At 59.3% G+C, this 22509-nt stretch overlaps 3 protein-coding genes and 1 non-coding gene across 8 annotated transcripts in view; all 4 read left to right on the top strand.

The window, feature by feature from the left end:
• The window catches only part of SPG7 (SPG7 matrix AAA peptidase subunit, paraplegin), a 41388-nt gene extending 36745 nt beyond the window's left edge, over window positions 1-4643 (top strand). For all 5 annotated transcript variants that reach the window (XM_027783856.2, XM_027783857.2, XM_055818452.1 and 2 more), the window contains 3 exons: window positions 376-539; window positions 1598-1675; window positions 3463-4643. In XM_027783856.2, coding sequence (XP_027639657.2) covers window positions 376-539; window positions 1598-1675; window positions 3463-3672 — 452 coding nt within the window. In that variant the 3' untranslated portion in view covers window positions 3673-4643. The remainder of the gene's footprint in view (window positions 1-375; window positions 540-1597; window positions 1676-3462) is intronic.
• Window positions 4644-5782: 1139 nt separating this feature from the next.
• On the top strand, window positions 5783-11005 carry RPL13 (ribosomal protein L13). Its single transcript, XM_005235499.3, has 6 exons — window positions 5783-5876; window positions 6190-6305; window positions 6785-6926; window positions 8332-8505; window positions 9754-9810; window positions 10802-11005. Exons 2-6 carry the CDS (start codon window positions 6202-6204, stop codon window positions 10958-10960), a joined length of 636 nt encoding a protein of 211 aa, XP_005235556.2. The 5' UTR covers window positions 5783-5876; window positions 6190-6201; the 3' UTR covers window positions 10961-11005.
• Window positions 6535-6616, top strand: LOC114011597 (small nucleolar RNA MBII-202). Its single transcript, XR_003553569.1, has one exon. It is a non-coding gene; the product is annotated as a small nucleolar RNA MBII-202 (small nucleolar RNA).
• Window positions 11006-12663: 1658 nt separating the features above from the next.
• On the top strand, window positions 12664-21002 carry CPNE7 (copine 7). The gene is made up of 16 exons (XM_005235452.3): window positions 12664-12797; window positions 13582-14066; window positions 16329-16511; window positions 16581-16655; window positions 17063-17137; window positions 17233-17316; window positions 17392-17481; window positions 17653-17751; window positions 18632-18718; window positions 18886-18945; window positions 19181-19314; window positions 19413-19467; window positions 19589-19640; window positions 19749-19882; window positions 20052-20288; window positions 20500-21002. Exons 2-16 carry the CDS (start codon window positions 13842-13844, stop codon window positions 20635-20637), a joined length of 1728 nt encoding a protein of 575 aa, XP_005235509.1. The 5' UTR covers window positions 12664-12797; window positions 13582-13841; the 3' UTR covers window positions 20638-21002.
• The last annotated feature ends 1507 nt before the right edge of the window (window positions 21003-22509 follow it).

The raw sequence follows: 22509 nt of genomic DNA, 5'->3' as shown, positions 1-22509 counted from the left end.
GGTCTCTTGTTGTTGGTTGCCACTGTATTGTCTTAGACTTGTTCCAAAGCCTAAGGCCACAGATGGAATTACCTGGTGAGGCTTTTGGCACATGGGTAGGCCTAGAGCTTTCTGTGCCGTGTTTCCAACTAGTTATATCCAAGTAGGATAACAGCAGGCAGTGGCAGGTAAGCGCTGCACGTGAGCTCGCTGCCAGCAGATCCGCTCACCGTTGTGCATGTCTTGCAGCCTGTGTGGGAAGGTCCATCAGCAGGTGGAGTGTTCACCGCTGTGGGTCCTCTGGTCTCTCAACCAGTGGAATGCATGTTTGTGCAGGATGTGCTTCTCTTGCGCTCAGCACAGAGCTGGCAAGCATTGCATCACTCTCTTTCCCAGGAGCACAGGATGACCTGAAGAAGGTGACCCAGATAGCCTACTCTATGGTGAAGCAGTACGGGATGGTGCCCAGCATTGGGCAGCTCTCCTTCCCAGACCTGGAGAGTGCAGCTGGAATTGGTCGGCGCCCTTTCAGCCAGGGACTTCAGCAGATGATGGACCATGTAAGGGCACCCTTGGTTACATATTCCCATTTGTTCTTTACTGTCTTCACTTCAGTGAAAACACACAAGTAACTTGCACCCAAACAGTTTGCATTTTTCTTTTAGTTAGTAAAGATTAAATCTCAACAAGCGAGTGCTTGCCTTTTCTGTTACAGTGTATTGAAACTATGCAGTGAGGCTTTAAGAACAGCTAAGATCACATAGAGCTGTGAGCTCAGCCCAGTAGCACTGTGCTGCCTGCAGCTGCAGTGAGGGGCTGTGGAATATGCTGCACTGCATAAAGCTGACTGTGAAAGCTGCAGTCCTGGTTCCAGTGTGGACGAGACCCTGGTGAGCTTCTGGGAGACAGGAGGTGCAATTGTGATGTTTGGAGAGAAGGAGAAATGCTTTGCAGGGGAAGAAGAATAGTCTGGGGAGATTGGGGAGTTGTGGAACTGCAGATAAATACCCAGCTAGGGAAAGATTCTGTGGCATGAAGTCTCTCCAGGCCCTCGAGAGCCCCTTGTATATCTAAGCATGACTGTGCAGTGCTTAGACTACAAGAAACCTGTGTCTTAAAGATTCAGTTGCACAACTTAAATGTCTCCACTTCCTAGATTAGAGAGACTATCTACCCAAAACAATGTCTCAGACTGAAAAATGTTAGCCTGTTTTGACAGGAAATTGGGCTTCATTAATGAAAAAAAATAGCCTTATTTGAAAAGTCAAATAGTTGGAAATGAAAAAGTACTGTGGTTCAGAAGTGCTATGGTTGTGCTTCCCTGGGATTTGTGCTGAGCTGCATCTTTTGCTGCTGGACAGCCTCCTGAGGTAGACTGCATTTCCCATCAGCTGGGACTCTACTGAAGAGTTGTACTAGTGCAGGAGTTTACCATTCCTTGTTGTGAGTACTCCTTTGGTGCTTTTTCAGATGGTTTGTCTGTATTTTCTGTTGATGGGAACAGCTTTCTGCCTGGCTCAGTTTGCAGATCCATCCCTCAGCGCTCTCCTTGTTTATTCACATGTTGTGTTTTTTGCCACCTACGCTCCAAATCTCTCGTTTTGTTACTGTCTTCTAGGAAGCGAAAGTCCTAGTGGCTCAGGCTTACAGGCGCACAGAAAAACTCTTATTGGAGAACCGGGACAAGCTGCAAACAGTAAGTTGGAGTTGTGTGGGGGTTTTGTTTGGTTGTTTTTGTTTTGTGGGGTTTTCTTTAACTGGTGTTTCTTGCCTTGCTACTTCTTGTGCTCTGCAGTTCGGCTGCTGCAGTGTCTCTGTGGTCCTAGAAAGTCTTGTTGTAGTGGATGTGCTGGGGCTTGTGTTGCGAACAAGGGACTGCTTCCTGCATATCCCCCAGACTAGGAGCAGACATGGGGAGAGATGTGTGCCTTTTCCAGCAGCAAGTAGTCTGCTTCCTGACACCAGCTGGTATTTGCAGGGTAGAGGAGTCAGAGTGGAAGCGATCAAAGCTAGAATTTGTGTCCGTCACCTGCAATTCTCTGCTAGCCTCTTGGCAGTGTCATTTCCTGGAGAGCAGTGACTGTTTTTTGTGAAGTGTACAAAGGCAGGAACAGCTCATCCTTCTGGGTCCTATAGATGTACAGGAATCAAGTGGACAGCTTCTGGATTTGGTGAAGGAATATGGAACCTGTCACCTTGGCTGATTGGTGCTGGTCTGTGCTTTCTGGTGACTCCAGGCAGTTTTCATCTGCCAGCTCCTTGATACCTGATATACCAAGGCATCCTTGTTGCAGAAGTAGAGCTTTACCTCCTCCCCTTTGTGTCCTGACAGTCCCCACACCAGTCACTGTGGCATGTCCCCATCTCTCTGCCAGGAGCTCTGTACCCATCGCTCTGGGCTGAGCCACTCTTGGGTTGCAGCACCCTGTGTATCTACTTGATCTTTCCTTCAGAAGTCTGGTCCATAACATCCAAAAGTCAGGAGTCAAATAACATTCAAAAGTCAGTTGACCAGGAGTCAACTCAAGTGTTGCATATTTTGGAAATAAAACAGTCCTTTTCCTTAAATCTTTTTAAACAAATAACAACAACAACAACAAAATCCCCTTCAACTACACAACTGCAGGCCTGCTGTGCGTAGTAAGGTAGCCAGAGCTTGCTGGCTCAGACACCCTGCTGCTGGCCATATCGCAGCCCTGTCCCCGGAGCAGTGCCCTGGGAGTGCTCTGAAGGCAGGCATCGTTAGGGGGTCTCCTCTCTGCAGGCCTCCTCTGTTCTGATTCTTTCATTTAACAGGAGTCAGATGTTTGCTAGAGGCTCATCACAGAAAAACTTTTAAGTTAAGCCAAAGTATCTACAGAGTAAATGTTTTGGCTGCCAGGCCAGTGTGTCGCATCTTGTCAGCAGAATTGAGCAGTTCCATGTTTGACAGTCACCTGCTGCTCCGGTGTGGCCCTTCTGCTGGCAGAGGGGCCAGAGAATTCAACTTTTCTGGAGAGGAACTTCTGATGACCTTCAGCCTGTGCCTGCAGGAGCAGACAGCTCTTTGTTAGCACTGTGCATACAGGGGAGGGGTGCTGATCTGACTGTGTCTCATTTGCTGCTGCTTTGGCATCTCAGGCAGGGCCACAGGTGCAGTGACAGTGGCAGGAAGGGCACTTCTCTAACTGTTCCTGGGCTTGTGCCTCGCCAAATCATTCTCTAGATCTTGTTTTGTTGCCTCCAGTCATACTGTGTGTTCTTGGCCAAACACGCTCTTGTGAAAGGTGCCGACAGCCTGGAGAACTTTGTACTGGCTCCAGCAGGCTTTTGGGTCGCCCTGCCTGTGGTGTGGTAGCCAGGGGTCTGCTCCTCCCGGGCTGCAGCACGTGCTGCGTCCAGATGTTGAGATCCCACTTGAGCTGGCAGGGAGAAGTTCACATCAGTTCAGAGATTCTGTTTTTGAACGCCTGTGCCTCATTATGTCTTATTTACTTTTTCTAGCTGTCTAATGCCCTCCTGGAGAAAGAAGTGATAAATTACGATGACATTGAAGCTTTGATTGGGCCTCCACCCTACGGGCCGAAGAAAATGATAGCTCCTCAGAGCTGGCTTCAAGCAGAGCGAGACAAGCAGGACACAAGAGATGAAGAAATGCCCCAGCAGCCACCAAACCATGAGGAGGAGGAAGAACCACGCCTGAGACCAGTATGAAGCCCGCTCCTGATGTGGAATGGGAGGACTCTGAAGGCTTCTTTTGGACACAGACTCTCTTTTCAGCTCCAGAATCAAAGATACTGAGCAGGGAATCTCTGTGCTGCTGTTACCCAAAAATTAAGGGATGGCTACGTTAGCTCTTCTAATGAGCTTTTTCCTGCAGGAAGGAGAACTCCTTAGGATTTTGAAATCAATTCTCAGCAGGGTAGTAGTGATTAGGAGTTGGGCAAGTCTAATCCACTGGCAAGTTTTCTTGTTCATGGGAGCAGTGTACATGTTCTTAAGGGTGAAGGATCCTGAGGAGTCCCTGTAAGCCTCTGCCTGCGCTGTGTGGCACAGCCAGAGTGCAGGGCTGTCCCTGTCAGTGCCAGAATGGTCAGTGTAGTGAAACCCCTGTGAGGCTGAGCTGGCTGAGGTGCTGTAGTTCTTGTGCGACTCCACTGTAACCTTTGGTCATCTCTGCTGCTGAACATAAAATAGAAACAGAAAAAAAGACTTCACTAGAATAAACTGTGCATAACATGCTGCTGTGTTTGCAGAATGTGTCAAGACGCAGTTAATGTGTTTCGGCACATAGGAAGAAGCTTATAGCTACAGTTATACAGGACAAGGAGAAGAACTCTGGCCAGTAACTTTATATGCAGTTTTTATAGCAAGTGTCCCACAAGCAGAAATTGAGGAAAACCTGTGTGCAGAACCCAGCATAACCCCGCAGTGTGATGTTAGAAACTAGTGTTGCAGAGAGCAGCTCAGAGTTCCATGTTGGAAGACATGGTGGCCCCGCTGGCTCAGAGCTCCAGGGATGCTCTCGGGAGCTTGAGCAAAAGCAGGTGTGTTCCTTGGGAAGCCTCGGTAAAAAGCTGCCAGTCCCTCTGGCTCCATCCCCATGGCTCTTGCAAAACAAGCTGTGATGACATGGTCGTCTGCCATTCATCAGGGAAGGCATTAAAATGATTGTTGGTGCCTGGTGTGCTGTGACTGGGTTAATCTTTTAGGAAGGATTATTGTCTCGAGTTATTCCATGAGGATTGTCTGTGACCTGAAAAGACCCAAGACCAGCCGCTGACAGCTTTCAGCTCCCACCCTTCAGGCCGTATGTAATCGTTGTCCTCAGGCTGGGAGCAGGGAGGCTCTTCCTCTCCTGGTGATGGTGGGGAGGATGTTCTGTTCTGCCAGGCATCCTCTCCCCTGTCCCTGCATACAGCCACCTGCATCCACAGAGCCTTGAGCCCTCCCTGGGGCTTCTTGCTGCTGGTGGGGGTGATTTCCCTCTCCTTTGGAGCAGAAGTGGTTTTCTACATCTGGGATGCTACTGCCTGTATTTTTTTTTTTTTTTTTCCCTTCTGAACTTGTGCATTTCTTCACAAGCTCATTCTGTGAATTCACTTCTCCAGCAGCAGATGAAATTTCAAATGTTCTTTGATTTTTTTGTTTGTTTGGTTTTTTTTTAAGTTGTGGCCATGTTCTGAGGTGCCTGAAGAAACCCTTGGCCACAAGGGTGCTGAGGTGATTGCTGGAACACTTGCAGGACAGTGCAGGGTCCTGGTGGCTTCCAAGGTGCAGCCACTGTGGCTGTGGCAGCAGTGGCATGCTGTCGCTCCGAGGCTGAGAGGCCGTGGCTTGCGCTGCTGGGGGGTCTGGGCTCTGCCAAGGTGTGTGGTGGTCCCTGACCCGTCTCCTGCCCCATGGGCAATTGTGCTGCTCCCCGCAAAGTGGGGAAGGTGGCAGAGTGCTGCTGGGGTGGATGGCAGAGCAGGGGCTGTGCTGCTGTGGGACATCGTTGTGGAGGGGACCAGAGTCCACCGCAGTCCTGCAGGCACCTTGGGGATGGTGTAACCCCTGCCCCGTGTCCATCCCATCCCACCGGCCGTGTGCCCGGCCCATGCTGGAGGTGCTGGGCAGAGCTGCACGGGCCAGCCTTGCGAGGGGGCCGGCTCGACGCGGGAGCCCGGCAGCGGACCCAGCCTGGGTGCGGGCCCGGGGCTCCGTTCGCCCCTCGCTTCCCCGTCGGTGCGTCGCGGGCCCTTTAAGCTGGCGCCATCTTTACTACGGGCGCGGTGGAGCCGCCGCTGGGCACTTCCGGCCCCGTCCTCCTCATTGGGCCGCTGCTGCGGCGCTGCCCATTGGCTGTCGCTGCGGCACTTCCGGCGCGCGCCGCACCTCCGCTTCCTTTTCCGGTCGGCCATTTGCGGTGGCGGGAGGTGAGTCGGGGCGCTGCCGCGGCCGGGGAACCCATCCGCCGCCATCCGCCCGCCGTGGGCTGTGCCTGGGCCCGGGCTGTGCGCCGCGGCCGCTCGGAGTCCTGCGCGGGGGCCGCGGGCTGGGCCCGCGCCCGGAGGTGCCGCTGACAGGATCCCGGCCTGGGCCGGGGGGCAGCGGCCTCGGGGGCGTTCTGGGCCTCCCTGGGTGGCGCGGCGGGCGGGGGCGGCCCTTCGCCAGGTCGCTGGGGGGGCCCCGCAGCCCTGATACCCCGGCGGAGCCGGCGGCCGCCTTTAGCTCTGCTCGTGTCCGCAGGCCCCAGCAGCCATGGCGCCCAGCCGCAATGGCATGATCCTGAAGCCCCACTTCCACAAGGACTGGCAGCGGCGAGTGGCCACTTGGTTCAACCAGCCCGCCCGCAAGATCCGCAGGTGAGTGCCCGGGGCGCTCCTGCCGGGCCGGCTGCTGCCTGCGTTGGCTCGGGGAGCTGGGGGAGCTTGGCTCGCGGCTTGTATCGGGCTGCTCGGGAAGCTGAAGTGCTGCATCTTTATTTGAAGCCGTTCCCCTGAACTTTCTCGTTAAAGGCTCTGGGATTGCAGCAAGGCGCGCGGTTGGTGTGGGGTCCCTGGTCGGGGTTTGGCCGTTGTAACTGCAGTCAAATGATGAGAAATCTCCGGAATCGCTGTACCACATTGATGATTCCCTTGAACCCTTGTATACCTGATGACTGTAGCTGTTCTGTAGAAGCAGGTGTCAGCCTGTCTGAGCTGTCAGGCCAGGGCTGTGTTTGTTTCCGAGAGATGCCCATGTGGCAGATGCCTCCCCTCAAGGGAGGTCAGCTGGCAGCCTAGGAGTGGCACACCTGGCAGGAATGCTCTCTTCCTGATCGCTGTCCCTGTCAACATTCCAGGAGGAAAGCCCGCCAGGCGAAGGCTCGACGCATTGCGCCCCGTCCCGTGGCTGGGCCCATCCGGCCTATAGTGAGGTGCCCTACTATCAGATACCACAAAAAAGTTCGTGCTGGCAGAGGCTTCAGCCTAGAAGAGCTTAAAGTAAGTACAGAGCACGGATCCCAACCAAGTTAACTCTGAGCTTGAGCTCGGTTGGCTTGTTCTGTTCTTCTGCACGTAGACAGTGGGCAAGTGTCTTGCCTTAGGTGTCGGTATCTGCTGATGCTGGGCAGCCAGGGGAGGCATCTGGTGTTGCTGGCTCTGTGGGAGCATGGAAAGCGCTGCTCTGGCGTTTCCTTTGCCTGTGGAGTGGTGGTGCAGCGTACGCCAGAGCAAAAGGTTGCTCTGAAAAGTATATGTCCATTTGTCAGGTCAGACTGTCACTTATACAGAATTCCATTAAAAGTGGATTCTGGAAGAGCCATAATTCAGTCTCCTGGGGGCCGGGAAGGACTAACAGCTTCTTAATCAATTTGGTTCTCTGTGAAACATGTTTCTATTAATCCTAAAAATTTTAGTCAATTGTTTCTGCTAATCCTAAAAATTTTAGCTAGCCTGTTTGTGTTGTGTACGAGGTAAACCATGCTCAACTTACTCCTAAGAGAAGTAGGGGGTGTTGTGTCAGGAAGGGGAACTGTTCAGCGTAGCCTGGTAGAGTAGCTGTTTCTCATGCAATAGCTACGAGGTGGTTTAGGAACACTGAAAGTCCGTGGGAAGTGTTTGGTGCCCGCCATTGCTTCAGGAAGCTGTTCTCTGTGACCTTCCTGGCTGTGCTGAGCTGATGAGCTGTTAAAAGTTGGATCGTGGTGGTCTGCAGGAACCCTCACCCACGTATCTCCATACAGTGGGCAGGAAGAAACATCGGTGCTTGCTGGCAGCCAGCATCCACAGCCGTCTCTTGCGAGTTGTTTAGTATCTAATTAAAACATTTATAACAGTGGAATTAGTGTATTGAGGCAGTAAAATTGTTCTTCTGAGTGCCAAATGCTGTGTTACTTTATTTTTCTTTAATTTTTGGTTAATGGTGGAATACAAAATGGTGCGCAGATGTTTGTCTTGAAACAAAAAATGAGGTTATTTCTTGTGCAAGATGGTTACAAAAAATACTTCTTTAATGGAGCTTCCAGTATTCGGTGAGCCAGTTACCTGGATGTTGACTTCATAAATTTGTGATGTTTGTATCAGAGGTTAAACATCCCCCTCATAATTGCTCAGGGGGTTGCACTTTGCTCTCCTGAAAACATCTGCAAAAATTACTGCAAAGCCTGTGGAACGTTTTCAAGCATTAAAATGCAGGCACCACAGTTCCCTTTGTCAGTGGCGCAGTCGGTCCCACTTGCCAGGCCCTCGTGCTGCCACTGGGCCATTCGGTTGGATGCTGGGCCTTGCTCAGCCTGTGATGGCTGTGCTTGATCCCTGGTCTGGCTGACGCGTGGAGCAGCTCCCGGCAGCAGCACGCTGGCATTGAGAGCTGTTGGATGCTGACACCACACACTCTTCTCTTCAGCTCGCCGGCATTAACAAAAAGTTTGCCCGAACTATTGGAATCTCTGTGGATCCCCGGCGACGTAACAAGTCTACCGAGTCCCTGCAAGCCAACGTGCAGAGGCTGAAGGAGTACCACTCCAAGCTTATCCTCTTCCCAAGGAAGCCGGCTATGCCCAAGAAGGGAGACAGCTCTGTAAGTACTTCTCAGTTAGCAGCGTTTCACGAGGTCTGTTTCTGGTGATGTGTTCAGAGGTGCGGGCCTCAGCCCATCCATCCTAGTGCTGTGCTGCGTGGTCAGGCGGTGCTCTTCAACGCTTGTTATCATGTAACCTCCCTGGGGGAGCAGCCCTTCTCAGAGGCAGCATGGTTCCCGTGCACGTACGTAGGGCTGAGCCCAGCACAAGGCCAGGCCTGGTAGAGCAGACTGACAGGGATCTCCTGGGTTACAGCAGTGCTTTGGGGCAGAGTTTTAGCCTAGGGACTGCTGTGCTGCTGAAGGAGTGCAGCTCAGATTTGGGGCTGGGTGGTCTGTCTGCTGAAGCTCTGATTGTTACCCAGCCAGTTGAATTTTAGTTTATGAAGCTAAATTGTCAGAATAGCTGAGAAGTCCATCTGCAGTTGTGTTCTGCTGCATGGAAAGGGTGAGGGAGGCGAAGAGAGACTCTTCAGTGAAAGCCGTGTGTAAGGCAGTCTCGAGAAGGTTGTTGCTGTTGACATGAAAATACGCTTTTCATTAAAATCTCACCGAGATCCGGAGTATGGTTGGCTTTGGTTGGCTCTGCCTGTGGTGAGTACACGCTTCCCACGGGGCAGTGCAAGTGCTGAAATTAGGTGGTGCGCTAAAGCTATCCTCAATCTTCTGGGGAGTCTGTCAGCTCCGAGCCGCTTCACCGTAGTGCAGCAGCCCGCTGTCCTTGCGCTGCTGCTCAGAGCAGGGGAAGAAGCGTCTGGAGCTTCTGTACCAGTAGGTAACAGATACGGGTGTCTGAAATGCCATTTCAAATTTGTTCATTTGAAATCAACAGTTTAAAACTTAAATAATTTTTGTCTAATGCCATTCTCTTAAAAGAAGCTGGAATTAGCCTTAGAAGGAATCAGTGAGGAATATGCTGGGTATCAAACTAAAAATGGTACAGTAGATGTCAGTGTTTTTAGAGCTGGCAGAACTCCTGACAGGTCGCTGCTCCTCTGGCCAGATCCGGGCTAATCAATAGCCAGGCAAAATGCAGGTTGTTGATGCGGCACATCTGTGCCAGATATTCCTGTAGCTGCGCGGCTAAAATGCTGAGTTTGTTACCAGGCGGTGTTAAATCTCCAGTCAGAACTGTTTTAAACAGCATGTTGTAGCAGGGTACCTGCAGACAGAGCACGCTCCTGAGGAACTAGCCTGAGAAGTTATATTTTTTTTCTAAATATTTTTTTTTGACATTTTGTTTTGCAGGCTGAGGAACTCAAGATGGCGACTCAGCTGACCGGACCAGTTATGCCGATCAAGAATGTAAGTGTCACTAAATCACATTCTCTGCGTGACATAACTGAGACTTAAACTTCACGGAGAGGATTCTCTTCTCGCTGTTCCAGGGCTCAGGGTTGCTGTCTCCAGACGCTTCCCATCCTGGATAAAAGAAAGCCAGGAAAGGGATGAGCTTGTCTCTGTCTTTAGCCAAGAGTACCTTGATCTGTTTGGTTCCTCAGTGTTGCAAAGCAGATTGCAAAGAATTCATTACACAGAGCTCCACTAAATTTTTGTTAACTGTGGAAGTCCTTAAATCACAAGCTGTGTTTAGTGCCTGGAGCTCTCTTCTGCACCCAGAATGTCAGGGGTTGAGGTCAAGACACGTTGGTTGGGAACAGTCCTGTATGTATCCCACTGCTGCCCTAATGACGTGTGAAGCACAGCTGCGTACGTTCTCCCGACAGAGCTGCGGGGGAGCCCCCCAAATCACACGATTCCTGTGAGGGCACAGGTTAAGGCACACATGAAGCATGGTTGTGTTTGTGCTCAGCCCTGCGTCCTCCGGGTGGGCTCAGGGGGTTGTTAGTCCACTCATCCCTTGAAGGAGCTGGTACCTGTGAAATCTGGGGTGCGTGGTGTTGCCGCTTGGGGTGAGGGGTGCACGCTGGTGGCTCGACAGCCCCGGCAGGTTGCGTAGTCGCCATTTGTCTCAAAACCCTTGCCGGTTCTGAAAGGTGCTGACAAACCTGACTCAAGACTTCATGTGCTGGTTGGTTTGTTGTTGTTTTGGTTTTTTTTTTCCCCGTGGTATGTTCTGGTCTTGTGCTGACGTGCGCTGGCAAATTAGGAAACGGTTGAAATGAGGTGCCTGGTGGGGCGACAATAAGGGCAGGGCCTGTAGATGGCATAAGTGCTCTTTTCTTCACAGCATCACGGGGCTAGTGGTAAAAGCCTAGCGAGATTAATTGTGTTAAGCCTTAAATACAGTCTCTTCTGATGTGCAGTCTGACTGTCTGGCGCTCTCTCCCACTAGGTTTTCAAACGGGAGAAGGCCCGTGTTATCTCGGAAGACGAGAAGAACTTCAAGGCCTTTGCCAGCCTGCGCATGGCCCGGGCCAACGCCCGTCTCTTTGGGATTCGTGCGAAACGAGCCAAAGAAGCGGCAGAGCAGGATGTGGAGAAGAAGAAATGAACTGTTCTCCCTAGAACTGTCAATAAAAAAAATGTAGAAATAAGAGTGTGCTGTCTTTTTAGGGCAAACGTACAGAAGCAAGCTGCCCTGCGCCTGCCGGCTCTGCTACAGCGTGTGTGCTGGTGCAGATCGTGGGCCGCTGTGCGTGGAGGGGTGCTGTGCTGTTCAGACGTGGGAAACCTCAGCTGCTGTGTTGAGAGAGACTTCGAACTGCCCTGAAAGCAAGGGAAACAGGCCCTGCCTTGTGCCAGCCCCTCAGGGAGGCCCCTCGGCTTTTGTCTCCAGGGCAGCAGCTTCGTAGGCTGGACCCCGCCTGACTAAGGGGGCTGCTTTGGCTGCCAGTTGAGGGTTCTTTTTGAGGTGCCCCCTCCCTGGCAAGCTTTGCTTCCCACTTAACCTGTCTCTGTGCCGATACTTCAGACTTAATGAAATCTGAAACCAGATTTAACGAAGCTTTGTGGCAGCACAGTGCTCGTGTGGGGTCCTGCACCCTGGTTTTGGAGGGGAGCAGTGTGCGATGCCGGCACTGGCCTGTGGGACTGCACAGCCCTGCGCCCGCTGCTGGGGCGCCTGCCCTGGGCTTCCCCCGGCTGCAGTTCAACCCCTGCTGCTGCTCCATGTGTTCTTTAAAACTGTTTTGTTAGGAAACTACCTTGGTGGCATTGAAGAGGAGCCCGGCCCCTGCCTGGAGGAGGCTCTGGGGGCTCGGGGCTCTGGCACGGCAGGGCAGGCGGCAGCTGAGCTCTGCGGGGAGCGGAGCGCTGACCCGGCCCCTTTGCTGGCTAATCGGTTCCGGGGCTGTTCTGGCTGCCCAGCGCCTGTGTCGGGATAATTGAGCCATTTGTATTCATTAGCAGTTCGGTGACAAACTTGGGGATCCGCTGCCACGAAGCGCCGTGGCAGAGGGGCACCAGCCCACCCCCACCCCGAGTCCCAGCACAGCTGGATGACCCGAGATTGCTCAAAAATGGGGGGCAAGGGCTGCCCAGCATGGGGCTGCCAGTGTCACGGCTGACTGCTGGCCTGTCCCAGCCCCCCGGCCCAAGCCTGCGGTGGGATCCTGTGTCCCCCCACGGGTGGGCTCCCCCCGGGCCGTGCTGTGGGGCTGCAGGAGGAGCAGGGAAGGCAGGTGGCCTATTTCTGTCACACGGGCTGGGGATTAGCTCCCAAACCCGGGACTCTGCAGTGCCCTGGTGCTCATTAGCCCTATCTGCATTTTAATCCCTCCAAATACAGGCTAATTACATCATCTTCCATAAAGCCAAGCTGAAAGCACCACAGCACTGGGGTGATGTGTGTGGGTGGGGGGTGCTGGGGCAGCCCCCAGCTGAGGGACGGGGTGCCTGGGGCTCGGTGGGTCCAGCTGCTCCAGCAAGCGGGGAGGGCAGCCGGTGGTCTTGGGGCACCCCATCCTTGTGCTGGGGTGTGGGCTGAGAGCATAGGGGGCTGGGACCAGGATGGGCCTCGGGCACCCCACGGGGAGCAGCAGGGGAGGGCGATGGGCTGTGGGGTGCTGGGAGCGAGGGCTGTGCCACGGGGGGCTCGCCCGGAGCGGGAGCACCAGCCCTGGCAGCAGCAGCGGTGCCAGGGACCCCGCTCAGCCCCGGTGCCCGCGGGTGGGCTCTGCTCCGGTGCCGGCAGCGAGGCAGTTAACGGAGCTTGTCATCTCCCTCTTAGGGCTCCGCTCCCGAGCTGCAGCTTGAGTCAGTTGTGTGGAGGTGGCAGCGGCGGCAGCTCCGGCTGGCACACCGGCTCCGGCTGGCACGCTGGCTCCGGCTGGCACACCGACCCAGCCCTCGGCCCGGCCGCCTGCGGAGCCCAGCCCACCGGCAGCCAGGTGAGGGGCACGGTGGGGTGGGGGGGAGCCCGCGCCCCCTCCGCTGGGGGATGCCAGGGGTGCCCGCGCTCCCAGGGAGGGGGGAGATGCCCGCCGGAGCTGGGGCACCGGAGCCATGTGCTGGGGGGGCCTGCATCACTTTGCCAGGAAACTTTGGGTGTGCGGGGGCATGGGCAGAGGGGTGGGCGCAGGCGCTGCAGCCTGGGGGGGACAAGCCCCAGCCCGGGGCTGGTAGAGCCCCTTGATGACCCACCAGCGCAACATTGCCTGGCTGGGTGTCACCAGCCTCCGGGTAGCAGGTGGCCCCCGTCCCCAGCATGGGGGAAATCCCACCGTCACCCTGGGGTGCCACCAGCCCCGCCTGGGCAGCGGGACATGCCGGCGCTGCCAGCATCACCCGGTGGCGCAGACAAGGGCCCGGTGTCCCCACTGCCCTCTCCGGCCAGCCCTGCCCAGGGCGGCTGCGCTGCCCGCAGGGGTAAAGGGGGGGAGTTTCTGCTCCCCAGTACTCTGGGGTGGGGGCCCCGGGCTGCCTGCACAGCCCCCACTCCTGCACAGCCCCCCAGCCCCACTCCGGTGCCCCTTCCTAGCGGGATGCATCCTGCCCCTGCAGTGGGGCTGGGGCAGAGCCAAGCACGACCCTGTGGGACCCCTGGCCAGCCCAGGGGGCTGGTGGGTGACGGGGGACACAGCAGCACCCATCTGGTGCTTGGGGGGTGCGTGGGCAGCATCACAAGGGGTGCCCCAGCTCCGGCTCACCCCACTGTGCTTTGACACCTCGCAGGGCCCCGTGGAGCGATCGGGACTGGAACTGGCCACCCCACCTTGGAGAGGGTCCCCGGAGCCCCCTCCACCCACCAGCGCATCCCACCCCAGCCCCCACCAGTGCCCGCTGCCACCAGGGACCTACCCGACCCGACGCAGCTGGGCTCTGGCCCCACGCCCGGCACCGTAGGGCACCGTGCCCCAGGCATGACGGGCACCTGCCCCGCTCCTTGACAGCAACGAAGGCAGCGGCCGCCTGTGCCGCCCCATTCCCCCCACATGCCCTTCGCCCACGGGGCCGCTTGCCCCCCATCGCGCCCGGCCACCCACCGCGCCATGGCCACCATGGGCGAAGCGCCCGAGCCGTCCCCCCAGGCCCCGCTGGCCGTGCTCTCCAAGGTGGAGCTGCGGGTGAGCTGTAAGCACCTCCTGGACCGCGACACACTCAACAAGTCAGACCCCTGCGTCCTGCTGCTGATGCAGTCCCAGGGCCAGTGGATGGAGGTAGGCAGGTGGGGGACACCCACCACAGGGCAGGGGCTGGCTGTCACTGGGGTCATGGCGGGGCTGAGGGCAGGGTGCTGGGTGCAAGGTTTGTGTCTCTGTGATGGGGAGAGTAGCAGAGACGGCCCCAGGGTGGCTGCAGTGCCCATGGGGATGGAGACAGGGCAGGAGTGACTACGCGGAGGGCAGGAGATGGTGCGGAGCTGGGTGCAGGATGCAGAGCAGGGCGCAGGAGAAGCGGGAGAGTGGGGTGGAGGGTACAGAGCAGGGTGTGGGTGCAGAGTGGGGCGCAGAGCAGGGTGCAGGCTGCAGGAGATGGTGCAGAGCAGAGTGCACACAAAGGGTGCTGGATGCAAAGTGCAGAGCTCGCAGTGCAGGGTGCGTGCCAGGTACAGGGTGCAGGGTGCAGGGTGCGGAGCAGAGTGTAAGGTGCAGAGCAGGGTGCAGGGTGCGGAGCAGAGTGTAAGGTGCAGAGCAGGGTGCAGGATGGGGAGCAGCGTGCAGGGTCGGGAGCAGGGTGCAGGGTGGGGAACAGGGTGCAGAGTGCGGAGCAGGGAGCATAGCAGTGTGCAGGGTGGGAGGCAGGGTGCAGAGCAGGGTGCAGGATGGGAAGCAGGGTGTGAGGTGCAGAGCTAGGTGCAGAGCAGGGTGCAGGGCGCAGGGCACAGAGCACGAGGGCAGGGCAGGGTGCTGTGGCACACTCGGTGCAGGCACCTTGGCCGGAGCGAGTCCCTGGGGTGCCCATGGCACGTGGCTCCAGCACAGCTCCAGGGCCGCCTGCCATGGCCAAGGGACACCTCAGCCACCACTGGGGCAGCTCAGGCCTTGTGGGCTGGCCTCACCCTGCCCGGGGCAGCGGCTCAGGGGGGAGCAGGGCTGGCACTGCAGCCGTGTGCCCCGCATGGTGCTGTGCCAGGGGCCCTGGCGCCCGCCAGAGCCGCGGCTGGGCCCGGCGCTGGTGCTGGCGTGGCACCCTGCTATCGTTTCCCCACGGCTTGGCTCTGGGCTGGCGCCAGCAGCTCCGCGCTGGCTGATCGCCGCTGCTCAGCCGGCACATTCAGCGCTACATCCCGCTGCGTGTGATCGACTGCTCGCCCGAGCCAGAGCTGGAGCCAGGGCGGCGAGGGGCCCCGTGCCAGCTGCGGCTCCCGGGCTGTGCCGTGCCGAGCCAGTTGTACCCAGCTGTGCCAGTGTGTCGTGCCACGCTCTGTGTGCCATGCTGTGCCGTGCCATGCCATGCCGTGCCACACTCCGTGTGCTGTGCCACGCCATGCTGTGCCACGCCATGCTGTGCCATGCCATGCTGTGCCATGCCATGCAAGGGCAACAAGGCCCCCCTGCGCCATGTTTCCGAGGGACTCTGAGCTGCCCCCTCCCTGTCCCTGCCAGCCCGTGTCCCCCAGCCCAGACAACGGCTGAAGCCAGTTCAACCACTGCCCACCAGGTCTGAGAGCCGAAATGGCCCCAGCCACACCAGCAGGGGCTGGCACTGGAGGGGCTGAGGTGACCGAGACCCGGAGCACCGTGATGGAGCTGTGGGGCTGTCAGTGCCCGTGCAGGAGACCCGGTGCCACACGGGGTGGCCCTGCCAGCAGCGCGGCAGTGCAGGCTCAGCAGCTGCTGCCGGGCCAGGCAGGCGGTGGGCAGGGGCCGGCGGGCTGGCGGGGTGCCCTGGCCAGGATGTGTCCTGCTGAGTCAACGCTGGCAGGGACAGGGTGCGGAGGAGGCTCCTGGAAGCTGCTCAGCACCCACTGCCAGCGCGGCTGGGAGATGCTGAGCACCCACCCACCTGCCAGGGCCACGGTGGCCAGTGGGTGGTGGCCCTTGCCCTTGGCCAGCCCAGGTGGGAGCACAGGGGCTCGTCCTGGCACTGGCTCATTGCTCCTGCTTGAGCAGAGCCCTGGCAAACAGTGGCCCAGAGCCAGAGCATCCCCTCGAACTGGCCACGGGGCTTGCCCCAAACCCTGGAGGGAGCAGCGCTCCCAGCACCTGGGGGTTGGCAGGGCTGGAGTCCTCGTGCCACACGTGGCTGGCGATGGGGCTGCCTCCCAGTGCCCTTTGCCTGAGAACCAGCACGGGCAGGGAAATGCTTGTGCAGGGCCGGTCCTTCCTGCAGCTGCCCAATGTCCCTCATCCCTGCACCCCACACCCCCGTGCCCGGCTCTGGGCGAGCTCTGGCATCCCAAGGTCCTGGTCAGGTCTAGATGGGGCCCCAGGCTGGGCTCTGGCCCCGCTGCCCCCAGCTGAGCTCCCGCTGTGCAGGTGGACCGCAGTGAGGTCATCAAGAGCAACCTCAACCCCGTCTTCGCCAAGATCTTCATGGTGGACTACTACTTTGAGGAGGTGCAGAAGCTGCGGTTCGAGGTGTATGACAGCCACGGGCATGCCGGTGTGGGCACACATGACGATGACTTCCTGGGGGGCATGGAGTGCACCGTGGGGCAGGTGAGCCCCCACCCTCCACCGGGGACACCCACCAGTGGTGTTCTCTCCTTGACCCCTACGCTTTTGCAGATTGTGGCGCAGAAGCGGGTGACGAAGCCGCTGTTCCTCAAATATGGGAAGTTCGCCGGCAAGTCCACCATCACCGTGAGTGGCCCAACACATGCCAGGAGTGACACCGGGCTGGGACCCTGCGGTGGCACCGAGCTAGGGCATGTGGGTGGCACCAGACTGGGGCACATAGGTGGCACTGGACTGGTGTGCTGGGATGTCATCGGGCTGGGACACAGAAGTGGCACTGAGCTGGAGCATGTGGGGCGTCCCCAATGACATTCCTCCTGTCCTGTTGCCCAGCCCCACGGGCTCTCGGGGGCAGGCAGTGCTCAGGGTCCCCACTGCTGTCTGCCAGCCACCCTGGGGGTCCCCGCCATGCTGGGGGAGGCACGTGGCACCCTGTCCCCTCCCAGGCCACCACCCTGCCCACGCAGGCAGGGAGGACAGGGGGACAAAGCCTTGCCAGGCGCTGAGCACCCTGCGGCCGCCTCACCTTGCAGGTCATCTCGGAGGAGATCTCGGGGAACAACGGCTACGTGGAGCTCGCCTTCCGGGCCAAGAAGCTGGATGACAAGGTGAGCCAGGTCCCGCAGGAGCTGGGGGGCCGTGCAGGCAGGGCAGGTGGGGCAGGCAGGGCAGGCAGTGCTCTGCCCCATCCTCCCTCCTCCAGGATCTCTTCAGCAAGTCGGATCCCTTCCTGGAGATCTACCGCATCGACGACGACCGCAGCGAGCAGCTGGTGTACCGCACCGAGGTGAGGTCCCGGGCAGGATTCGCTCCTCGGCTGCCCCGGGGGCTGCCCGGCCCCGCTGAGCCCCTTGCCCCGCAGGTGGTGAAGAACAACCTGAGCCCCATCTGGGAGCCCTTCAAGGTCTCCCTCAACTCGCTGTGCAGCTGCGAGGAGAAGAGGAAGCTGAGGGTGAGGAAGGGTGAAGGGGGCCCGCATCCCTGCCACGGTGGCACGCGGATCCCAGCTTCCCCACGGCCCCGCATGGGCAGCGTGCTGGGGACCCCCGGGGCCGGGTGCGGTCTGGGGGTGTGGGTGCGTGGCCCCCCGCAGCGGGCAGGGCTGAGCCGTCCCCCGCTGCAGTGTGTGGTGTGGGACTACGACTCGCGGGGCAAGCACGACTTCATCGGCGAGTTCTTCACCACCTTTGAGGAGATGCAGAAGGCGATGGGGGAGAACAAGGTGGGTGTGGGGACACGGGGACAGCCCGTGGGGTCACCCCTCCATGCTGCCAGCAGATCCCATTCCCAGAGGCACCTCCCAGCTCCTTCTCTGGTTCTGGGACCATTGTCCCCTCGCTGCGCCCCTCTTTGGCGAAGGGATGGTGGGTCTGTGCTCCTCTGGGGACGTCAGCCCTGGGGCTGGCGGGCTGCAGGGTCGTGGGGCCGTGAGGCTGCAGAGGTGGGGTTATGGGGCTGCAGGGTTATGGGGCTGCGGGGTTATGGGGCTGCGGGGTTATGGGGTTGTGGGGTTATGGGGTTGTGGGGTTATGGGGCTGCGGGGTTATGGGGCTGCGGGGTTATGGGGCTGTGGGGTTATGGGGCTGTGAGGTTATGGGGCTGCGGGGTTATGGGGCTGTGGGGTTATGGGGCTGTGGGGTTATGGGGTTGTGGGGTTATGGGGCTGCGGGGTTATGGGGCTGCGGGGTTATGGGGCTGCAGGGTTATGGGGCTGTGGGGTTATGGGGCTGTGGGGTTATGGGGCTGCGGGGTTATGGGGTTGTGGGGTTATGGGGCTGCGGGGTTATGGGGCTGCGGGGTTATGGGGCTGTGGGGTTATGGGGCTGCGGGGTTATGGGGCTGCGGGGTTATGGGGCTGCGGGGTTATGGGGCTGTGGGGTTATGGGGCTGTGAGGTTATGGGGCTGCGGGGTTATGGGGCTGTGGGGTTATGGGGCTGTGGGGTTAATGGCTGGGGGGCCTGCAGGGTTATGGGGCTGTTGGGTCACAGTGCTGCAAAGCTGCAGGGTCAGGGGTCTGTGAGGTGATGGTGGGGGGTGTGGGCGCATGGGGCCGTGTCCCCAGGGTGGGGGTCGCAGGCCGCGTGGGTGCTGCGTACCGCAGGTGCAGTGGGACTGCATGAACCCCAAGTACAAAATCAAGAAGCGCAACTACAAGAACTCAGGGGTTGTGGTTCTGCTGGACCTGAAGGTGAGTGCTTATGTGTCGTGTCGTGCCGTGCCGTGCTGTGCCATGCCATGCCACGCCGTGCTGTGCCATGCCATGCTGTGTCGTGCTGTGCCGTGCTGTGTTGAGCCATGCCAGGCCGTCATGGGGTCGCGTGGGACAGGACCAGCTGATGCAGGTCCCTCTGGAAGATCCACAGGGTCTACTCCTTCCTGGACTACATCATGGGTGGCTGCCAGATCCACTTCACGGTGAGCAACGTCCCCTACCCCAAAGCACGGGGAGCTGGGCAGGGGCTCCAGCACGGGGCCACACAGTTGTCCCCAGGGCAGGGGACCATGGGCGGCACATCCCGGCTCCCCCCGAGCTGTGGCTGTGCCACAGTGCCGGTGAGCGGGGCTGGCAGAGCCACCCGACCTCAGCAGGACACACCGGTGGGTGGCTCCGTGCACCCTGGGGGGACCCTCACTGCCGCCCCCCCACCAGGTGGCCATCGATTTCACGGCCTCCAACGGGGACCCCCGAAACAGCTGCTCCCTGCACTACATCAACCCCTACCAGCCCAACGAGTACCTCAAGGCGCTGGTGGCGGTGGGCGAGATCTGCCAAGACTACGACAGGTCTGTTGCTCTGGCGGGTCCCCGGGGGCCAGGACACCCCGGTGGTGGCCACCCCAGTGCTGGCACTGCCAGAGCTCCTCACACCCCTTCCCCTGCAGTGATAAGAAATTCTCAGCCCTTGGCTTTGGTGCAAGGATCCCCCCCAAATACGAGGTAAGGGTGTGGTCGGGGTCCTGGGGGACCCCAGGGATGGGCTCGTCCCTCCAGGCACCCTTGGCCATGGCAGGTGATGGGGGGGTGGGCACCGACTGCCCCCTCCCCTCTCACCCTCCAGGTCTCCCACGATTTCGCCATCAACTTCAACCCTGACAATGATGAGTGTGAGGGTGAGCCCAGCTCCGGCGGGGCCGGGGATGCCTGTCTTGTGACACCCCACCATGCCAGAGCCTGGTGCTGCTGGGACACCCCCCTCTTACCCCTCACATTCCCCGCAGGCATCCAGGGTGTCGTGGAGTCCTACCAGAGCTGCCTCCCCAAAATCCAGCTCTATGGCCCCACCAATGTGGCCCCCATCATCTCCAAGGTGGCTCGCGTGGCGGCCGATGAGGAGCGGACGAAGGAGGCTTCAGTATGTACCTGCCATCCCCGGCAGCTGGCGCGGGGCTGGGCTGAGACCCAGCACACTCGTGCCACTTGTGGCTGCTCCCACGTTGGAGCTGAGCCCTGGTCCTGCTCCCCCTCATGGGGCTGGCAGCGGGGCCGGGCCGCCCCCCAGCGCATCTGTTGTCCTCCCACAGCAATACTTCATCCTGCTGATCCTGACGGACGGAGTGGTGACGGACATGGCGGACACGCGGGAGGCCATTGTCCGCGCCTCCTACCTGCCCATGTCCATCATCATCGTGGGGGTGGGCAACGCCGACTTCACTGACATGCAGATCCTGGATGGGGATGATGGCATCCTGCGCTCCCCCAAGGGCGAACCTGTCCTCCGCGACATCGTCCAGTTTGTCCCCTTCCGGGAGTTCAAGAATGTGAGTGGGGCACTGGTGGCCCTGCTGTCCCCTCCTGTCCCCTGCTGTCCCCTCCCATCCCCTCCTATCCTCACAGCAGGACAGAGCATTGTGGCGCAGCAAGCCAGTGCCTCACAGCTGCTGCTCTGCACGTGGGGGTGGGCAGGTGGCACGGTGAGCCCCGGTCTCACCTGTCCCCCCCCGGTGTCCCCTGCTGTCCCCCATCCCACAGGCATCACCGACAGCCCTGGCGAAGTGCGTGCTGGCGGAGGTGCCCAAGCAGGTTGTGGAGTACTACAGCTACAAAGCCTTCCCCCCGCGCTGCCCCCGCCCTGAGACCCCCGACTCCAACCTCAGCTCGCCCCAGTGAGGGCCCCCCCCCTCCCCCCGGCATGGTGCAGGGATGAATGGCATCCCCTCCGGGTCCCAGCCCTGCCACAGTCCCCTTCTTGCCAGGTGGGGGGGGCACCTGCAGCATGTCCCCACTGGCACCTGGCCAGGGACATGGGGCCCTGGTGCAGGGACCACCCCCCCAGCACTGCCCGGGGGTCCCTGCTGGGCATTGCCTGGTCTTGGTGGTCTGCACCCTGCAGCCCATCCCCACTCCGATCCTGCTGTCCCTGTGGTCCTCTCAGTCCCCGCTTGTCTATTGCTGTGACGTCATTTGGAGGCTGCATGATGAACCCCCCGCGGCATGCGGGACCCCCCCCAATAAAGCATCCAGCCGTGTCCGTGCCACTGCTCTCCAGGTGCCAACACCGAACCTCCCTGCCAGGTGCTCAGTGGGGCAGGGGGATAGCCCCGGGGGCCACCTGTCCCCTTTGTGCCCCTCACCGTGACACCCTGGCCAACAGCGAGAGCCAAACACAGCCCCCAGCCACGGGTGCCCGCATGGCCACGGGTGCCCGCATGGCCACGGGTGCTGCTGCTGGCCGCTCCGGCTGCCCCTGTATTTCGGGGGATTCGTGACTGGCAGCGTGCGGGGCAGCGCTGGCGCTTTGGAGCTGTGATGCTTTTGAGCAGCTGCCGCTTTCAAGTTGTGCCGGAGCGGCCAGCCACCTGCTGTGCCACTGCCGGCTGCCGCGGCCCCAAATCCAGGCCACAGGAGCGGGAGTAGAGGCAGTGCCGGCGTCCTGCTCCTGCCCGGCACATGGCCTTGGCCACGTGCTGCATGCCACATACCATGTGCCACATGCCATGTGCCACATGCCGTGGGTCGCGTGCCATGCACCGTGTGCCACGTGCTGCGCTGTGTGCTGTGTGCCATGTGCCATGCACCATGTGCTGCGTGCCATGCAATGTATGCCGTGTGCCGTGCAGCGTGCCACATGTTGCATGTGCCATGTCATGCACTGCGTGCCATGTTCCATGTGCCATGTGCTGTGTGGCACATGCTGCGTGCCACATACCACGTACTGCATGCTGCGTGCCACTCGCTGTGTGCTTCATGGTATGTGCTCCATGTTGCGCCATGTGCTACCCCGTGTGCCATGTACCCTGTGCTGTGTGCCGTGTGCCACGTGCCATATGCAGTGTGCCACGTGCTGTATGCCATGTGCCATGTTCTGGGTCATGGGCTGTGGGCTGCATGCCATGGGCCATGTGCCATGCTGTGCCATATGGTGTGCACCACGCACGGGCACTGTGCCACGCTGCCGCCACGTGCGGCACACCGAGTGCTGTGCGCCGTGTGCTGCGCTGAAAGCCGGGTGTTTCCTGTGTGCCAGCTGCTTCCTGCCATGTGCTGCGTGGCAGTGCCACATGCCACGTGTCCTTCACCCTGTGCCATGCGCTGTTTGTTGCCATCTTAGTGCCAGCAGATGCTCCCAGGGAAGTTACATCCACTGGTGTGCGGTGTGGCCACCACAGGGACTGAAACTGGGGCCTGGTGCAGCTTTCACAGGGCAGGGGCCACCCAAGAGCTTGCCACATGGGTGCCACCAAGCTGGGCTCCGGGGCCAGGGATGCTGCTGGCACCCAGGATGACAGCACCAAGGGTGACAGCACAGGGGTGCCAGCCTGTGCCCGTACAGGCAGGCACTCAGCCATCCACCGGTACAGCCATGCTGAAGTGCCATGACCCAGTGGCACTGCCCGCTGCCGGCACTCCTGCACGCCGGCAGAGCACGCTGCCTGCACTTCCCGGATCAGCCCGTGTATTTATAGCTCCTGATTCATCTCCTATACAGCAGGATAATAGATGTCACCATAGAAACCCAGTGCCTGACGAGGCTGTGGCGGC

Source organism: Falco peregrinus, chromosome 14 (genome assembly GCF_023634155.1).
Source record: "Falco peregrinus isolate bFalPer1 chromosome 14, bFalPer1.pri, whole genome shotgun sequence".
NCBI lineage: Eukaryota > Metazoa > Chordata > Aves > Falconiformes > Falconidae > Falco > Falco peregrinus.
This window is presented reverse-complemented; position numbering and strand designations above follow the sequence as displayed.

What these genes read in the sequence shown, in the direction of transcription:
- CPNE7 (XM_005235452.3), top strand. Translation starts at nt 13,842, where the DNA reads ATGCCCTTCGCCCACGGGGCCGCTTGCCCCCCATCGCGCCCGGCCACC. An exon ending in AGGCGATGGGGGAGAACAAG is followed by an intron (nt 17,752 to 18,631) that starts GTGGGTGTGGGG and finishes TGCGTACCGCAG; the next exon opens with GTGCAGTGGGACTGCATGAA. An exon ending in AGCGGACGAAGGAGGCTTCA is followed by an intron (nt 19,883 to 20,051) that starts GTATGTACCTGC and finishes GTCCTCCCACAG; the next exon opens with CAATACTTCATCCTGCTGAT.
- RPL13 (XM_005235499.3), top strand. Translation starts at nt 6,202, where the DNA reads ATGGCGCCCAGCCGCAATGGCATGATCCTGAAGCCCCACTTCCACAAG. An exon ending in CCCGCCCGCAAGATCCGCAG is followed by an intron (nt 6,306 to 6,784) that starts GTGAGTGCCCGG and finishes TCAACATTCCAG; the next exon opens with GAGGAAAGCCCGCCAGGCGA. An exon ending in CAGTTATGCCGATCAAGAAT is followed by an intron (nt 9,811 to 10,801) that starts GTAAGTGTCACT and finishes CTCTCCCACTAG; the next exon opens with GTTTTCAAACGGGAGAAGGC.